At 42.6% G+C, this 14222-nt stretch overlaps 1 protein-coding gene across 1 annotated transcript in view; it reads right to left on the bottom strand.

Annotated features, from left to right (window-relative positions):
- The window catches only part of SPAG17 (sperm associated antigen 17), a 128992-nt gene that overhangs the window by 61041 nt on the left and 53729 nt on the right, over positions 1–14222 (bottom strand). The window contains exons 7-15 of the mRNA XM_036235029.1: positions 12963–13144; positions 9785–9946; positions 8613–8682; positions 8290–8402; positions 3516–3653; positions 3312–3425; positions 2551–2701; positions 969–1196; positions 657–872 (exon numbers count right to left, since the gene is read on the bottom strand). Coding sequence (XP_036090922.1) covers positions 657–872; positions 969–1196; positions 2551–2701; positions 3312–3425; positions 3516–3653; positions 8290–8402; positions 8613–8682; positions 9785–9946; positions 12963–13144 — 1374 coding nt within the window. The remainder of the gene's footprint in view (positions 1–656; positions 873–968; positions 1197–2550; positions 2702–3311; positions 3426–3515; positions 3654–8289; positions 8403–8612; positions 8683–9784; positions 9947–12962; positions 13145–14222) is intronic.

Raw genomic sequence — 14222 nt, 5'->3', positions numbered from 1 at the left:
CTGGGACTGTTGGAGAAGCATGCAGAGCAGGCCGAGGGAGCCACCGAAGGTAATAAACAGGGAGATAACAGAGCTATATTTTAAGGAATTAACATATACCTCTGTTAATTATGCTTCTATGCTTTTGTACCTCCAAATACAACAATATTCATGACGCCACATTCTAGAATGAGGGTAACTACCTGAGGTGTAAGGAGAGGAAAGGAACGGATGCTCACTGAGCACAAGTTTTGTGCAAAGCTCTGTACTGGGCAGTGCATTATGTCATTGCAGGCAATTAAAAAAAATTTTTTTTCATATAATCACAATAATCCTGTGATATATTAATGATAAAAGTTTTAACTATGTTTAAGTTTTACCTACATAGTTAATAATTACATTTTTAACCAATTAAAAAAATGTACTGTATTTACCGACGTTAAGAGCGGACTAAGAGGTTTTCGGATATTTTGAAAAACAAAGGTCGAAATAATGAGGAATTAACTGAATAACAACACTCAGTAACAAAGTTTAATTAACCCAACAACTTAGACGTTAAACAGGTTTTCAGCTGAAACAGGGAAGAAATCAAATAATGCATCTCGAATCGCTTTTAGGTTTATACGGGCGCAGTAGTGTCTGTGTGTGTGGGCGCACTCACACTCACATTTACTTACCCAAAGGCTCAGGCTGGAGCGCAGTCTTCAAGCCGGTCTCCTCGGGCAGTCCTCTGTTATCGGGGTCTGAGGGTTTCTCATTATTCGGGTTCAAATGCTCCAAACTGTCCGCATTAGGCTGACTATGATCTGAAGGTTCTTTATTGTTCTCGTCGCCCTGCACAGACGTTGCCCAATTCTGATCCGTCAACAATATTTTCGCTTTGGTTTCAATATCTAATTAGTGTAAAGAGAATCCATGAGCTACAATGCTAGAAAAATCGACAACCATAAAACGCCAAGAATGCCTTTTGTTCCCTCCACGCGGTGTACCTGTTTGGTGTCTGGCCTTCTCGTTGTTCACTTTTGTGATGTACTGCTGCCTGATCTGTTTAGCGAATCTGGCAGGGTTGTCCCATGGTATGTTGAACATCTCGGGATCTGTCCCATACATCACCTTACAAGACTGCAGGGTCCCTTCTTCATCAACCTCAGAGAGCTTTAGGCTCTCGAAAGTAAACACTTTGAAGGCTCGTTCTACTTCATTCCAGCTCAAGGCTTCTGTAAGACAGAGAGACCTGTGCTGCTAGAAATGCTCTTATTACCACATGCTACAGCACTGCCCCGGGCACCAGGGGGTCTGTCCACCCGAATGACAAGGGAGTCACGCCACGATGAATGTTGACCCGACTTTAAACACGGACTCCACAATTCTGCAACAAGTATCAATCAGAGGTACCTAATACTAAGAAAGCTATGCAATCTAGATATAATTTATCAAGATAATGCTCCCCAATTGCTTCATAGCTTAATCAATATTAGGTATCCAGATTAATTCACGTGTACTTTCCAACATACCATATTGGTTGAATATGGCTCAAACTTATCTTTTTTAAGCAAAAGCATTTGCTACTGTCGTAATTTAAAACAGAAAGATCACTCGCACCTAACACATGCTGCTCTGTTCATGGGGACGCAGGAAAGGCCTCTCCGCCCACGTGAACTGCTGCGGTGATTCCCATAACTGCACTTCAGAGGTCATCGGCTTTCACTGGGCTCTGTTCATCTGCACATTTATTCTTTTACACAGTAGTGTATCTATCCACTCACTCGTTCTCTTGCTCAACTGCTCACTCGTTTTTGTTTTCTATGTATCATTTAGGGTTTGTCAGAGGTGCCTGACATTCAGAGAAAAGGATTTGGTTCTTGTGCTTTAGAAGGTTAAGGTAGAGGGCTTGGGAGGTAGGTATTAACAAATAACCATGTACGTCAATGTAAACATATTTTGTAATTTGCTTAGAGTTAGAGAAGAAGAGAGAAGGAAGAATCCTTTTTTCTAGGTCAAATGTTTTCTTGTCAGATAAAGACATATATGTAATTTCTTGTTCTGCCTTACAAGTAGGAATGTATCTGTATATTGCCTCGAGTGGGAATAGCATTTGTTTTAGGAAAGAGGTGTCTCTACGGGGGAGTCTGCAGGGAGAAGCTGATGAGCCCTCTTCCCACTGTCCTCTGAGAGCATAAAATGGCCCCTCCTGCCGTGAGAGGAGGTTAGCGTGAATCGACAGTCTCCGCACCACGCCTCTCAACCCGGACAGGACAGGGTCGCCCTGTCACTTACAGTGATGTCGATGAGGGGCGGGGAAAAGGAGAAAATAAGAGATTGTTTTTGTGGCGGAAGACACAGTGGAAAGCAAACTCAGTGCGTCACACTGAGGAACGGCTCCCACTGTAGGTGCCATAGTATTGCCGATGACATTCTTCAAGGTAAACATCCGCAGTCAATCAAAATGCCCACCTCAGCCTCTGAAAGGTCTTTCAACAACCCAAGTACTTTTTGTAAATAGGGATGTAATCTAGCCCCAGATGACCATACATGAGAGATTTTTAAAGTAACACGAAGCGATGTACTCACCATTTGTACAAAAGTGCATGAGCTCATGGATTGTAGCTAGACGCTTCGTGTGGTTCCACGGTGGGGGCAGAGGGAATTCGAGGAATTCCCACAGTGGCAACCTGGACTGCATCTCCTGCTCAATTTGCACTGGGTCGAAATTCTTCTGGTCCTGATGAAAAAGAGCAACATGACAGAAGACATTAAAGTAAGCTGTCAAGCACCTCATGCATATGGAGAAGGGAGAACATGATCCCTTCACTCTCATTATTCGGGAATGGGGGAAATCATTGTTAATTGGGGAAGACAAACTATTGGTATTTTACTGATGGTCAAATAAGCTAGTTCTTACTTTGCCAGAGGTTCCTGGTGCAGAGAAATGACAGATTCTTTACTCATTGTGACAAACTGCCAAAATCTCATATATATTCATCTTACCCTTCTGAGATCTTTTTTTTTTTTTTTTTTCTGGCCTCCACTAGTTGTACATATTAGCAGATATTTAAAGCAAATAACCATAAGGTTTTAACGCAAATTTGGTGTAGACACAATCACTTTAATGGTCAATTGGACCACTGTAATTGGGCAAGTTTCCTTTGCTGACATAATTTCTCCCTTATCTATTTCCATTTTCTGAGGTCTCGCTTTGTCAGCAGGTATCCGTTTTGTACACTACTTTAATTAGCCTTGGTAAAGCTGTCAAATTAAGATTTCTTTAACCGAATAATTACAGTTGGGCTTTCTTGCCTCACCTATCCTCAGAGTAACCTGATTATTATTACCTTCAGTGCGTACTTCCTGTAGGCGAGTGTATCATGGTAGTTCACTAGCAGAGGGCCTCTGGGCATTGCTTTGCTTTCAGTTTCTTCTTCAGATAAAAACAGTTCATGGAGATTCTATTCAAATTGAAACAACATTGATTTAACGAGAGAATTTCAATTTTTTTCAAAGCACACAAGCGTGTTGGCTGCCTCGCGCCTTCTGACCTTTTTCTCCCTGTCCGTGAGACAGAGGGAGGGCAGGATGGACACGATGTGGGCCGCGATTCTGTGGTCCAGCCCGTCCGCTCTGGGCAGCAGCTCCACCAGACTGGGTGGGACAAGGTCTTTTTCAGTTGCCACGACCTGTTGCGATAAGAGTTGGGAGGAATTGGTTTAATGGTCAGCTCTTTACCGATAGTCATGTATTTCACCGTTCTGAGTAAAAACAAGGCAGTTTCCACCAATAAAGCACAATGACTCTACCAAGTGGCAACATAATTACCAGTGATTCCAAAATAAAAGGAAAAATGTTTATGACCCATGCATTAAAGTAGATACAATTTTAATGTGTTAGGATAGATAACACCAAATATAAATGGTAAACAAGAAAATTTACTATGATAGGAATCAAAATAACAATACAAATTTTTCTTAATGATTTACTCTTTCTTTTAAAGCACTCAAAAGTGTGCTCACACACCTCCGGATTCAATAAATGTTCATGGAGTGCCAACCACCTGCCAAGCACTGTAAGATCACTAAAAGGTAATAGTCTCCTTTCTGTGGAGAAAGTGAGGTCTAGAAAAATTAAATGCCTTGCTCAAGTTTACCCAGTGAGCGAAGAAGTTGGAATATAGTCAAGACAGGCACCCGATTTACAGTTTTTCTCTTCGCTTATCCTGTAATCATCTTCTGTGGTTTCACATCCCTTTACGGGGTTTCTCAGCCTTGGAACTTAAAACATTTCAAACTTGATAATTATTTGTCGTGGAGCCCGTCTCAAGCACTGCCGGGTGTTTGGCAGCATCCTTGGCCTCTTACCTATCTGATGCCAGCACAAACATCTCCGTTTATTGCCGAATGTCCCCTGAGAGGACACTGCAAAATCACCACCTTTTGAGACCCAACGGGTATAGACCGAAAACAAAATAGCCTCGTCCTTTACCTTGCGTCAACTCCTTACTTTCAAAAGGGTGACTCACGTCTCCGCCTTCTATCTCTCGCCCAGTTCCAATCATAAAGGATCATTCAAACTGTTCCATCTCTGAAATGATAAACTCTAACATCCCATCCGGCAAACTGCCATCCCATTCCTTTTATATTTCCTCCCTTTACTTTTGAGCCTTTATTCGGCCAGCATGAGCCTACGATCGGGTGCCTTCTGTGTGTCAGGCACTGAGCTCATCAACTATCCCCTTCGGTGTCTGGAATATAGTAGATGGTTAATAAATGTTGCTTTGAGTTGAGTTGAATAAAATAAGAAAGGTTAATAAAATGATGATACTGGAAGCGCTAAGGGTTTTTGAATTTTTACAAATTTATTGATATAGTAAAACCATTAGTCTTGCAAAAATCTTAAGGGGTAAATAAAGGTAAACATGAGTGTGCTTACCTAATAGGTTAGAAAACTAAAGCAGTCAACAAATATAAAAATATATACTGGCAGTAACAGAGAAGATAATGTCTGAAAAAGAACTTTAAATTAAATGTTTAATTTAGGGTCCATACAGACCCTAAAAAGAGAGATAAAGGAATGTGTTACACCCAGGAAATAAGAAGAATAACAGGCATTTATGAAAAGAAATTAGAGAATTTATAAATTAAAAATGTTCTTGTTGAAATAAAACTTCAATAGCATACTGGATTCTTCTGAGGAATGAATTTGTTGGAAGGTAAGCTAGAATTCCCACAGGGATAAAATTTAAAGAAAATTTAAAAGATAAGGAGGAAAACTCAGAAATTGCAATATTCATTAATTAATAACCAGGATAAAGCAAAAGGATAAATATTATTTGAAGACATAATTTAATTCAGCAAACACATACCCAGTGTCCACTGTGAGCTGGTGTGATTATTGTGTGCTGAGCACACAGCGATGAACAAGACTAGATGAACCCCCTGCCTGCACGGAGCCGGCATTCCAGTGAGAGGAGGCAGGAAAGACACAAAACAAACAAATACAGCTTTAAAAGGGTAGTTCGTAATAAGTAATAAGAAAATAAAAGAAGGGGATGTAGTAGAGGACGCTCTGTGTTGTCGTGGGCCTTCCTTAGACTGTCATCGGGAAAAGCCCATTTAGGGAGTGCCACTTCCACTTGGGGCTGAATGACAAGGAGTGGCCACCAGGCAGGTGTGTGGGAGTAAAACGTTCCAGGAAGAGAGATCGGAATAAAAAGCGAAGGTGGGATTAAGTAGTACGTTAGAGAGAAAACCAGAAGGCCTATGGAGATGACGAACAGTGTGTGCTGGGGTGCGGTGGGGGCAGGAAATGGAATGGCAGACAGAACCTAGTCTTTATGGACCAGCGTGAGGAATTTCGATTTTACTCAGAATGTGATCAGAAACCAGGTTGTCATCTGTAACAACAATGATAAAACAAAGCTATATCTAGACATAGCCTTGAGTTATCAATTACAAAGGGAAGATTCTAATAGCTGCCAGGAAGACAGACAGATTACCTACAAAGGAAAGAGGACCAGACTGACATCCGACTTCTCATCAGAAGCTCAGGAGGAGGAAGACGAGGCAGGGCCATCGCAATGCTTTTCCACGCAGACTGACTAGGTTCAGAGGCGGCTTCTGCCACTTCTGAGACAGTGGTGCCAACAAGTGACTTACAAGTTACTTAATCCTTTTATGCCTCAATTCCTTATCTGGAAAGTGGAGAATAAATACAGTTGCTGCTTCATAGAGTTGTTCTAGGATTAAATGAGTTAATTAATACAAACTCTTTTCGAATACATGTAGAACACTCCTAAGAATTGCCCGTGTACACCAGGTCTCATAGGAAATCCAGGAAATTAAAAACATTTTTGGCATGCCCACTGTTTTTACTAACCATAATGCAATAAAGAAATTGACAAAAAACAGTGGAAATAGAAATAAAAGAGTTAGAACTGAATACACGGAATGCATCAGGATGTAGTCAAGTACTCAGAAGGAAATGTATAGCCTTAAGTGAAGGAAAACAGACTAAAGTAAATGAAATAAGCTTTCAGTTAAAATGAAATAGAGAATAAACCCAAAGAAAGTAGAAAGAAGGAAATAATAAAGATGAATGAAAAAATTAATGAAAGAAAAAGTAAAAAGGAGTTGATCGATGAGACAAAATGTTGGTTTTTTTGACAAGCCCAAAACAAAAAATGGGCAGGGGACTTGAACAGACATTTCTTCAAAGAGGACATAGACATGGCCAACAGACATATGAAAAGATGCTCAAGATCACTAATCATCAGGGAAATGCAAATTAAAACCACAATGAGATATCACTTCATACCTGTCAGCATGGCTATCATCAATAAACCAATAAATAGCAAGTGCTGGCAAGAGAAAAGGGAACCTTTGTGCACTCTTGGAGAGATTGTAAAGTGGTGCAGCCACTACGAAAAACAGTATGGAGTTTCCTCAAAAAATTAAAAATAGAATTACCTTATGACCCAGCAATTCCACTTCTGAGTATTTATCTGAAGAAATCCAAAATACTAATTCAAAAAGTTATATGCGCCTCAATGTTCACTGCAGCATCATTTACAGCAGCCAAGATATGGAAGCAACCTCAGGGTCCACAGACAGACAAATGGATAAAGATGTGGTACATACATATGTAAAAAGGAATATTACTCAGCCATAAAAAAGAATAATCCTGTCATTTGTGACAACATGGATGAATCTATAGGGTATTGTGCAGAGTAGAGCAAGTCAAAGGCAAGTACTATATGATTTCACTTATACGTGGAATCTCAAAAACAAAATAAATGAACAAACAAAACAGAAACAAACTCGTAGATGCAGAGAACAAATTGATGGTGGCCCGATGGGAGGAGTGTTGGGGAATGGGGGAAAAAGGTGAAAGGGATTGAGAAGTACAAATTGCCAGTTATAAAAACAATCACGGGGATGTAAAGAACAGCATAGGGAATGTAGTCAATAATATTTTAATAACTATATATAGCACCAGGTGGATACTAATCGGAAGGAATCACTTTGTAAATCATATAAACTTCTGACGGCTATGCTGTACACCTGAAACTAATACAAAATAATATTGAATGTCAACTGTAATTGAAAATAAATTTTAAAATAACAGTAATATTACAATAACTATGTATGGTGTCAGATGGGTACTACACTTATTAGGGTGCTCACTTTGTAAAGTACATAAACGTAGAATCACTATGTTGCATGATTGAAACTAATATAATATCGTACGTCAACTGCAATTGGAAAATAAATTAGTTCAAAAAGAAAAAAAAAAGAGGGACAAATAAATAACATTAGTCATAGAAAAAGGAACATAATCAGATACAGAGGCAATTAAAAAATGTGTATAAGTAAATAAAGAACTTCATATATTGAAAACACAAATAAAATGGACATATTTATTAAAAAAAAAAAAACAGTGCCTAAAATTGGGCTCAGACATGGAAACCTGATTAAATCTACAAGTATAGCAGACATTTTAAAGGTAGTTAAAGATCACTAACCACTCCATCCACCTGTTCAACTCTTCTTTCTCTTCCATTAAAACAATACCAGACAGACATGTCTACTACATCTTTAGGGAATGTTATATAAACTGTTCCAGAGCATAGCTGATGATCAAAGCAAACCTTAGTTTTATCTAAAATGTTTTAATCTTTGTACAGGAGAATGCATTCAGGTATTACACATGTAGTTTTAAATTAATTAAAAAAAAAAAAAAACCTAAAGCAAAGAAAGAGGAAGTGACTGACTCGAGGTTACCCACCTGGGAAAAAAGCTTCTGCGTGTCTCCACTTACCTGTTCCAGCATACAGTGCAGTATCAGGGGCACAGAAATGAATTCTTCTGGAAACGAGTTCAGCAAATCATTGTAATATCTCATGTCCACTTCAGTTGTGACGACGAAAGCCACTGTGAAATAGACAACACGTCGTTGCTCAGTTAAGACGTGTTTTCCATTTCTTCCATCAAAATTTCACCCACGAATTCAAAGTGTGACCTTGCACTGACACACGGAGGGTCTGTGGGGTAGAGGGATGGCCGAAAGCCATGCGGGCAGCCAACGTCCCTTAAAGTGCCAGCTCACGGCCTTAATCCTCCGGCGGCGGGTCTCATACGTGCCTGGTGGCGCTTGGGGCTCCTCACTGGGTCCTTTCTTCTTCCCAGGGACTGGAATCACAGATTGTGGAGGCTAAAAGATGAATAATTAAAAAGAAATGACTGAGATATCCAGCTGGGAGACGGATGCTTCATCAAATGCTGGGCCGATGGGATCTGACAGGATCTGAGACCATACGATTATGTTCACACCACAAACTCGTTTGCTGATAGGAGGATCAAACAAAAAGGGTTTTGTCTGAAGAAGGAAAGAAGTTAACGGGTAGAGACGCTTCTTGGTTTTTCCTAACAGAGCCCACTGAGCACGTGCCAGGAAATGATGGGGGAAAAGGGGACTGAGAGTCAAACATTTTCTTCCCGGGGTGACTCACGATCACACCATTCTCCCTCTTAGAACCCTTCGATGGTCCCCCGTCGCCTCTAGGATAAAACTGCAGCTCTAACTCGGCGCCCAAGGCCACTCTGGCTCCCGGCTCACCAGCTGAGTTCACGCTGCCCTCCGCTCTGCCCGGATGGCCTGTGAGCACTGACCACCCCTGGGGTCCTGGCTCGCGTCATAATGTTTCTTTCCTTCGACCTCCGTATCTTTGTACCCCTTTCCCCCTTTCCTGGGCATAGCTTTCTGTGCCCGTCCCCGCCAGGCTCTCCCACAGGCAGTGCACGCTCAGCCTCGCACGCCGGCGACCCTGCCAGCAGGGCTCCCCTGGCTCCTCTCCCCCTCCTGCTCCGGTCCGGGTCACGTCAAGCCCCGTGTTTTACCGCTGCGGAGGCGGACCTGACTCACACCACTGCTGACTTGACTGCCGTCTCCTTTCAACGCCAGCCTCAACGGGGGGACAGGAGATGAGTGCCGCTCATTCTCGGGCTGCAGGACCGTGCGCCGCGCTGGCACAGGTGGGAACTAGGTCAGCACGGCGATTCACTCACTGACGTCCGGCCTCGTTCCAGATGTCATGCGACGCACGATGGTCGGGAGGCTCCGCGAAGCCCCCACCACATCGGTGCCCTTTGAGACTGTCCCCAGGGGCCTCTCCTTGTTCCCGCTCTCGCTTATGAAACACCACCAGGCAGCATTTCCTTGCTACAACTACTTATGCGATATTTTTCTTCACGTTTTATCAACCAACGTTCGGTTAATCATTCAGCCCACAGAAGACATCTGAGCGCGTGCCTACCTCAGAAGTCACTGTGGCTTCTACGGCAGGTTTCTCACTGACCACTTGTGGGACATTAATAAGCCGCATGCTCTCCAAATAGTGCTGGTGCTGCCGTTTCCAGTCCAGGCTGTCGTACATCAAACAGGCAATGTCTTCAAAAATCTCAGTGCCCAATTTCAGCTACAGGTGAGAGAATGAATGGCGGTTAGTTATTAGTTTCACATTGCTGTAATCGGCTATAAGGCATGTGTCTCCTGTGTCAGCTAAACGTATCACTTTTTACAGGGAAGCGCTTCCCCACGCCACCGAATCCCAGCCACGGTGGCCGACCGAGGTTTCATTCGTTGGACCCTTCTCGCCCTTGCTGCTCGCCTCCCTTTGGAGGGCCTTATGGCTGCCTAATATTGTAAGAGCCCGCCTGTTACTCCAACTAAATGAAAAGCACCCTGTTCAGGAGCTGCGGCAGTGCGGCCTACTTCTAGGTATCTCGGCTCCAAAACCAGCACAGCGGGAAGGTAATTTCAATATCCTTGGCCCAAGACAAGCTGTGGGTGATTTCCTGCTTGGCTATGCAAGAAGCTCAATAGCGACCTCCCACTCATCGTCTATCCCAGCACACTGCAGTCAGCTGCAGTCAACACGCCTTCCTTTCCTCCCTGCCTCTCTCCTTTACTTTAACCTGTGCGACCTTAAAGAGAAAAGAGAGAGAGAGAGAGAAAAAAAAACCCACAAGAAATCCAGGGAACCTACTGCTTCTATGGTCCCCATGAGTTTTATGACCTGGCAGGTAGGTTATGGATCAGATGCCTCTACTACTCGGGCTTTTACTCGGAGTAAAAGGCGCTGCTACCAGAAGTTCTGCCTGCTTGAGGGCCCAGGAGGATTAGACAGGCTCATCCTATGTCTGGGCTGAAGAGGGAAGGCTGAGTGAGACAGCTTCTTGCGGGCTGGTGACTACAGCCTGGCAGAAGTCCAGGCAGGCGCTGGCTCTGCCCACCTTCGGGGCACAGCTAAGCTTCGACCTGGTATTCTTTGCCCAATTTCCGGCAGAAAAACACACTTTTGTTTGTTTGTATTTATAAGACATACAGCAAAACTTCTTCCCAATGATCCCTTAGCTTAAGTAGTTAATTTATGTTTAAATCACATGCTAAAAGCCAACAAATTATTCCAGCAACCAAGGTCTTAGCTTGAGATGTTACAGGCGTCTTACATGGGCAGTTAGCACTTCTTGATGGGCACTTATTTGATGTAAAGCTTTTGTTACTTTGGTTCAGCAGAAATACAGCCCGCCTGTTTGCAGCCAAAGGCACTAACGATTTCCTTCTTCCAGGAGGAAGGAGACTCTTTGGCTCCCTCAGCGATGAGGCCATCATTAGCTGAGAGTGACGCGTCTACACCACGCATCTAGTCTACTTCTGGCCCAAATAAGAGGAGAATTCTTTCCTTAAAAGATACATGTGTGGATGTGGGTTTCTTTCAGGCATGGGTTTTATGTTCTTGGAAGAGCTGGTCTATCGGAGAGAAAGAGTGGCAAGCTAGCTCTGAGGTGGGACTTCAGGGTCCTAGGGAAATCACATTCGTCGAGTGTTTGATAAAATAGAACAGAATATTTACAGTGCTGCATTACTAGTATCTCTGGGATAGGAAGACATCTGGACCAAGTTTCCATAAAGCCTTAGAGGATGGATGGCAGTAGATCCTTTTCTGAGAATTTAGACAAAGAGTAAAAGACAAAGCAGGATAGATGTTGGCATCTGGGTGAAGGGATGGAAAGAAGTAAACTAAAGGGAGTCAGGAGTAACCAGTGTTGCCTAGAAAAACCTCTGCTCCGAGCTACAGCTATTCTACGTTCAGCTTAACTGTCCACATATAGGACAAAGCTAGTATTTCTTCTTATTATTGGCAAGGCATCAGACTCAAGTGTTCTATTTCTACTTGGTGACAGCTAATGCCTTGACAGTCTTTGTAACTCAAGCTGATCTGCACATTGCTACTTATGCAAATCCTGTCCATCCTCGGAGGTTCCAGTCTGGGCTTCCCTCCTCTGTTTTCATTTACTCTGCTACGTGCACACCTATGTCAAGGTAACAGAATCGGGAACTCCCATAGTGAGGCTTGTCCATGCTCCAGCACATGGCCACGGGCAGCCTACGCTTTGGCTCAGCAGCTGTTCTACGCTCTCTTGTCAGTTTTCTTTCTTGGTAGCTGTCCACACTCACTGTCCACAGAGGGCCATCTACCTCTGCCCACCCTGCTTCACCCAGCTCCCTACCAAGCTCCCAGGACTGCGCTTTCAGCCCAGCCCCCTGATGCTGATGTGCATGGCCCCGCAGCGCTCCCGGGGCCCCCATTTGCTGGGACAGAGGGTCCCCCAGAAGGAGACTCAGAGGGCTGTTGGGATGCTGGGATAGCGTGCCCAGCGTTCCCGGCAAGTAGTCACTCGACCTTTTTTAACACACCCTCATGCATCTAGTACTTGCTACTGTTCAAAGCTTCCCATTTCTTCCTTTTCTGAACTCATAGGAAACTTAGAATGTGCTTCACATAACTGAGCATCTGGATGTGTAGCGCCTTGAACACTGCTTCTCTGTGTCACGGTTTTGGTCTTGTCTCTTTGCAAGCTCCTCCATAGCAGGGGCCAGGAAATGCTCTCAGGAAATGCCTGCTGCTTGTTGGGCCGGGGTCAAGTCATCCTACTAGGATAGAGCTTGTTGGCCAAGTGTATTGAAAATACAGTTTGGTAATAAATACAAGAGCATAGAAAAATGTAAAAATGTTTTGAACTGATATATATATATATATATATATATATATATATATATATAAAACAATGTAATTCAACAAACTATAAACTACTATTTTCTCCATTATTATAATATATATTAAGACTCTATTGCCTAGAACATTGTTAAGGTATGAAACGAAGCCACATGTCACTAAATGAAAGAATCACCATCATTTATCTTCATCTACATCTTATTCTTTATCATTGATTCATACACTAAAAGCTACAGAATCAGGCCATAATCATTACTGGCCATTCAATGCCATCACTGTCTTGATAAAAGAGCCGAGCACAAAGCCTTGTCTACAGTCAGTGATCCCTACGTATCTGCGGGATGACCGAATGGGGCAAACGGAGCCATAGTGTCACATGCTCGGAACACTCACTCTCGTTACTTCGTGTACTAACCATCATCTCGCTGTCTGACCAGTCGGAAGGGAAGCTGTTGGCCTTGACCATGTATTCAAGGCGAGCGACATCAAAAAGATTTGTTTCAGGTTTCTCATTATTCAGGATTGGTTCCAGGTACTTCCAGAAAATGGCAAGTTCTTTTATGGTATTCTCTTTTTTCAGTTTTTCAGCTTCGATATCTAATAATAGAAAAAAGTTTACACTACAAAATGAATGTTGAACTTCTTCCCACTTTAAGCGGACATGGTGAGTCACATATACTGCAAGATGTCCTATACAGTACCAGAAAATGCAAATAAAGAAACCTAATTTTGAGACGATCTTGGACTTAAGACTACATGATTATGAAATCAGAGGATTTTACCTCTGAAGTTGGTATTAAATATGAGCTTATCCCACCTCGTTCATTTTACCCTCGAGGCCCAGAAAGATTCAGACGAGGCCACATATTTGGGGAGCTGAACGCGTTCGATGTGCCCTCACTCGGACTGCCACCTGCGCAGGGCAGCATCTCTGCCCAGTCACTTTTCGACCACCTTAGTGTCCGTCTGCCACATCACTGGCTAGAAATGCAATTGATCCTGTTTGCCCTCCTGCGTGGCTAAAAATGGACCAGATCAACAATCTGTGCTTCAGCTAATTTTTGGTCACATTAAAACAGGTACACATTTGGGCATTCGTGCTCTAACTATAAATAAGGACCAGTTTTTCATGACGTTACATGTGAAAATTTGAAATCTTCATTTATTGCATCTATAATCAAATAGGTTCTACTACTAAGATCTCATTGTTCTACTGTAAAGTCTATTTTAATGGTTTTATTTTTATATATTCAATGTTTTTATAAAGAGACTATGAATTTATGTAGCGTTTTCCCACTGGCTTCAATAAGATGTTATTTAATGTTACAACCATTCTTTACGATGAAGTATCTGGGTTTGAATCTCAACTCTCACTTAATACCTGCCTCTAGGCTGCGGGTCCATTTTGGTAAAATGGAAATAAAACACACTTCCACGAGTGGTTGTGGAAGCTACTGGATCAACACACTGAAGTCCCTCGTGTCGAGCCTAGTCCCAAGGCACGTACCCGATAAACAGGAGCTGTTATTATGATCAGAGGTAGCAGTTTCTAGCTTGGAACAGGAATTTTTAAAATCTGGCGTTATAGAAATTGGGATGTGGCTGTGGAAGTTACAGAACACTGTGCGAATACTACTATCGATAAATAACCATTAAAGTAACAGCACATGGCAGA

This window comes from Rousettus aegyptiacus, unplaced genomic scaffold, assembly GCF_014176215.1.
Source record: "Rousettus aegyptiacus isolate mRouAeg1 unplaced genomic scaffold, mRouAeg1.p scaffold_m13_p_17, whole genome shotgun sequence".
NCBI lineage: Eukaryota > Metazoa > Chordata > Mammalia > Chiroptera > Pteropodidae > Rousettus > Rousettus aegyptiacus.
Note: the sequence above shows the minus strand (reverse complement) of the source record. Positions and strands in the feature narration are given on the sequence as shown.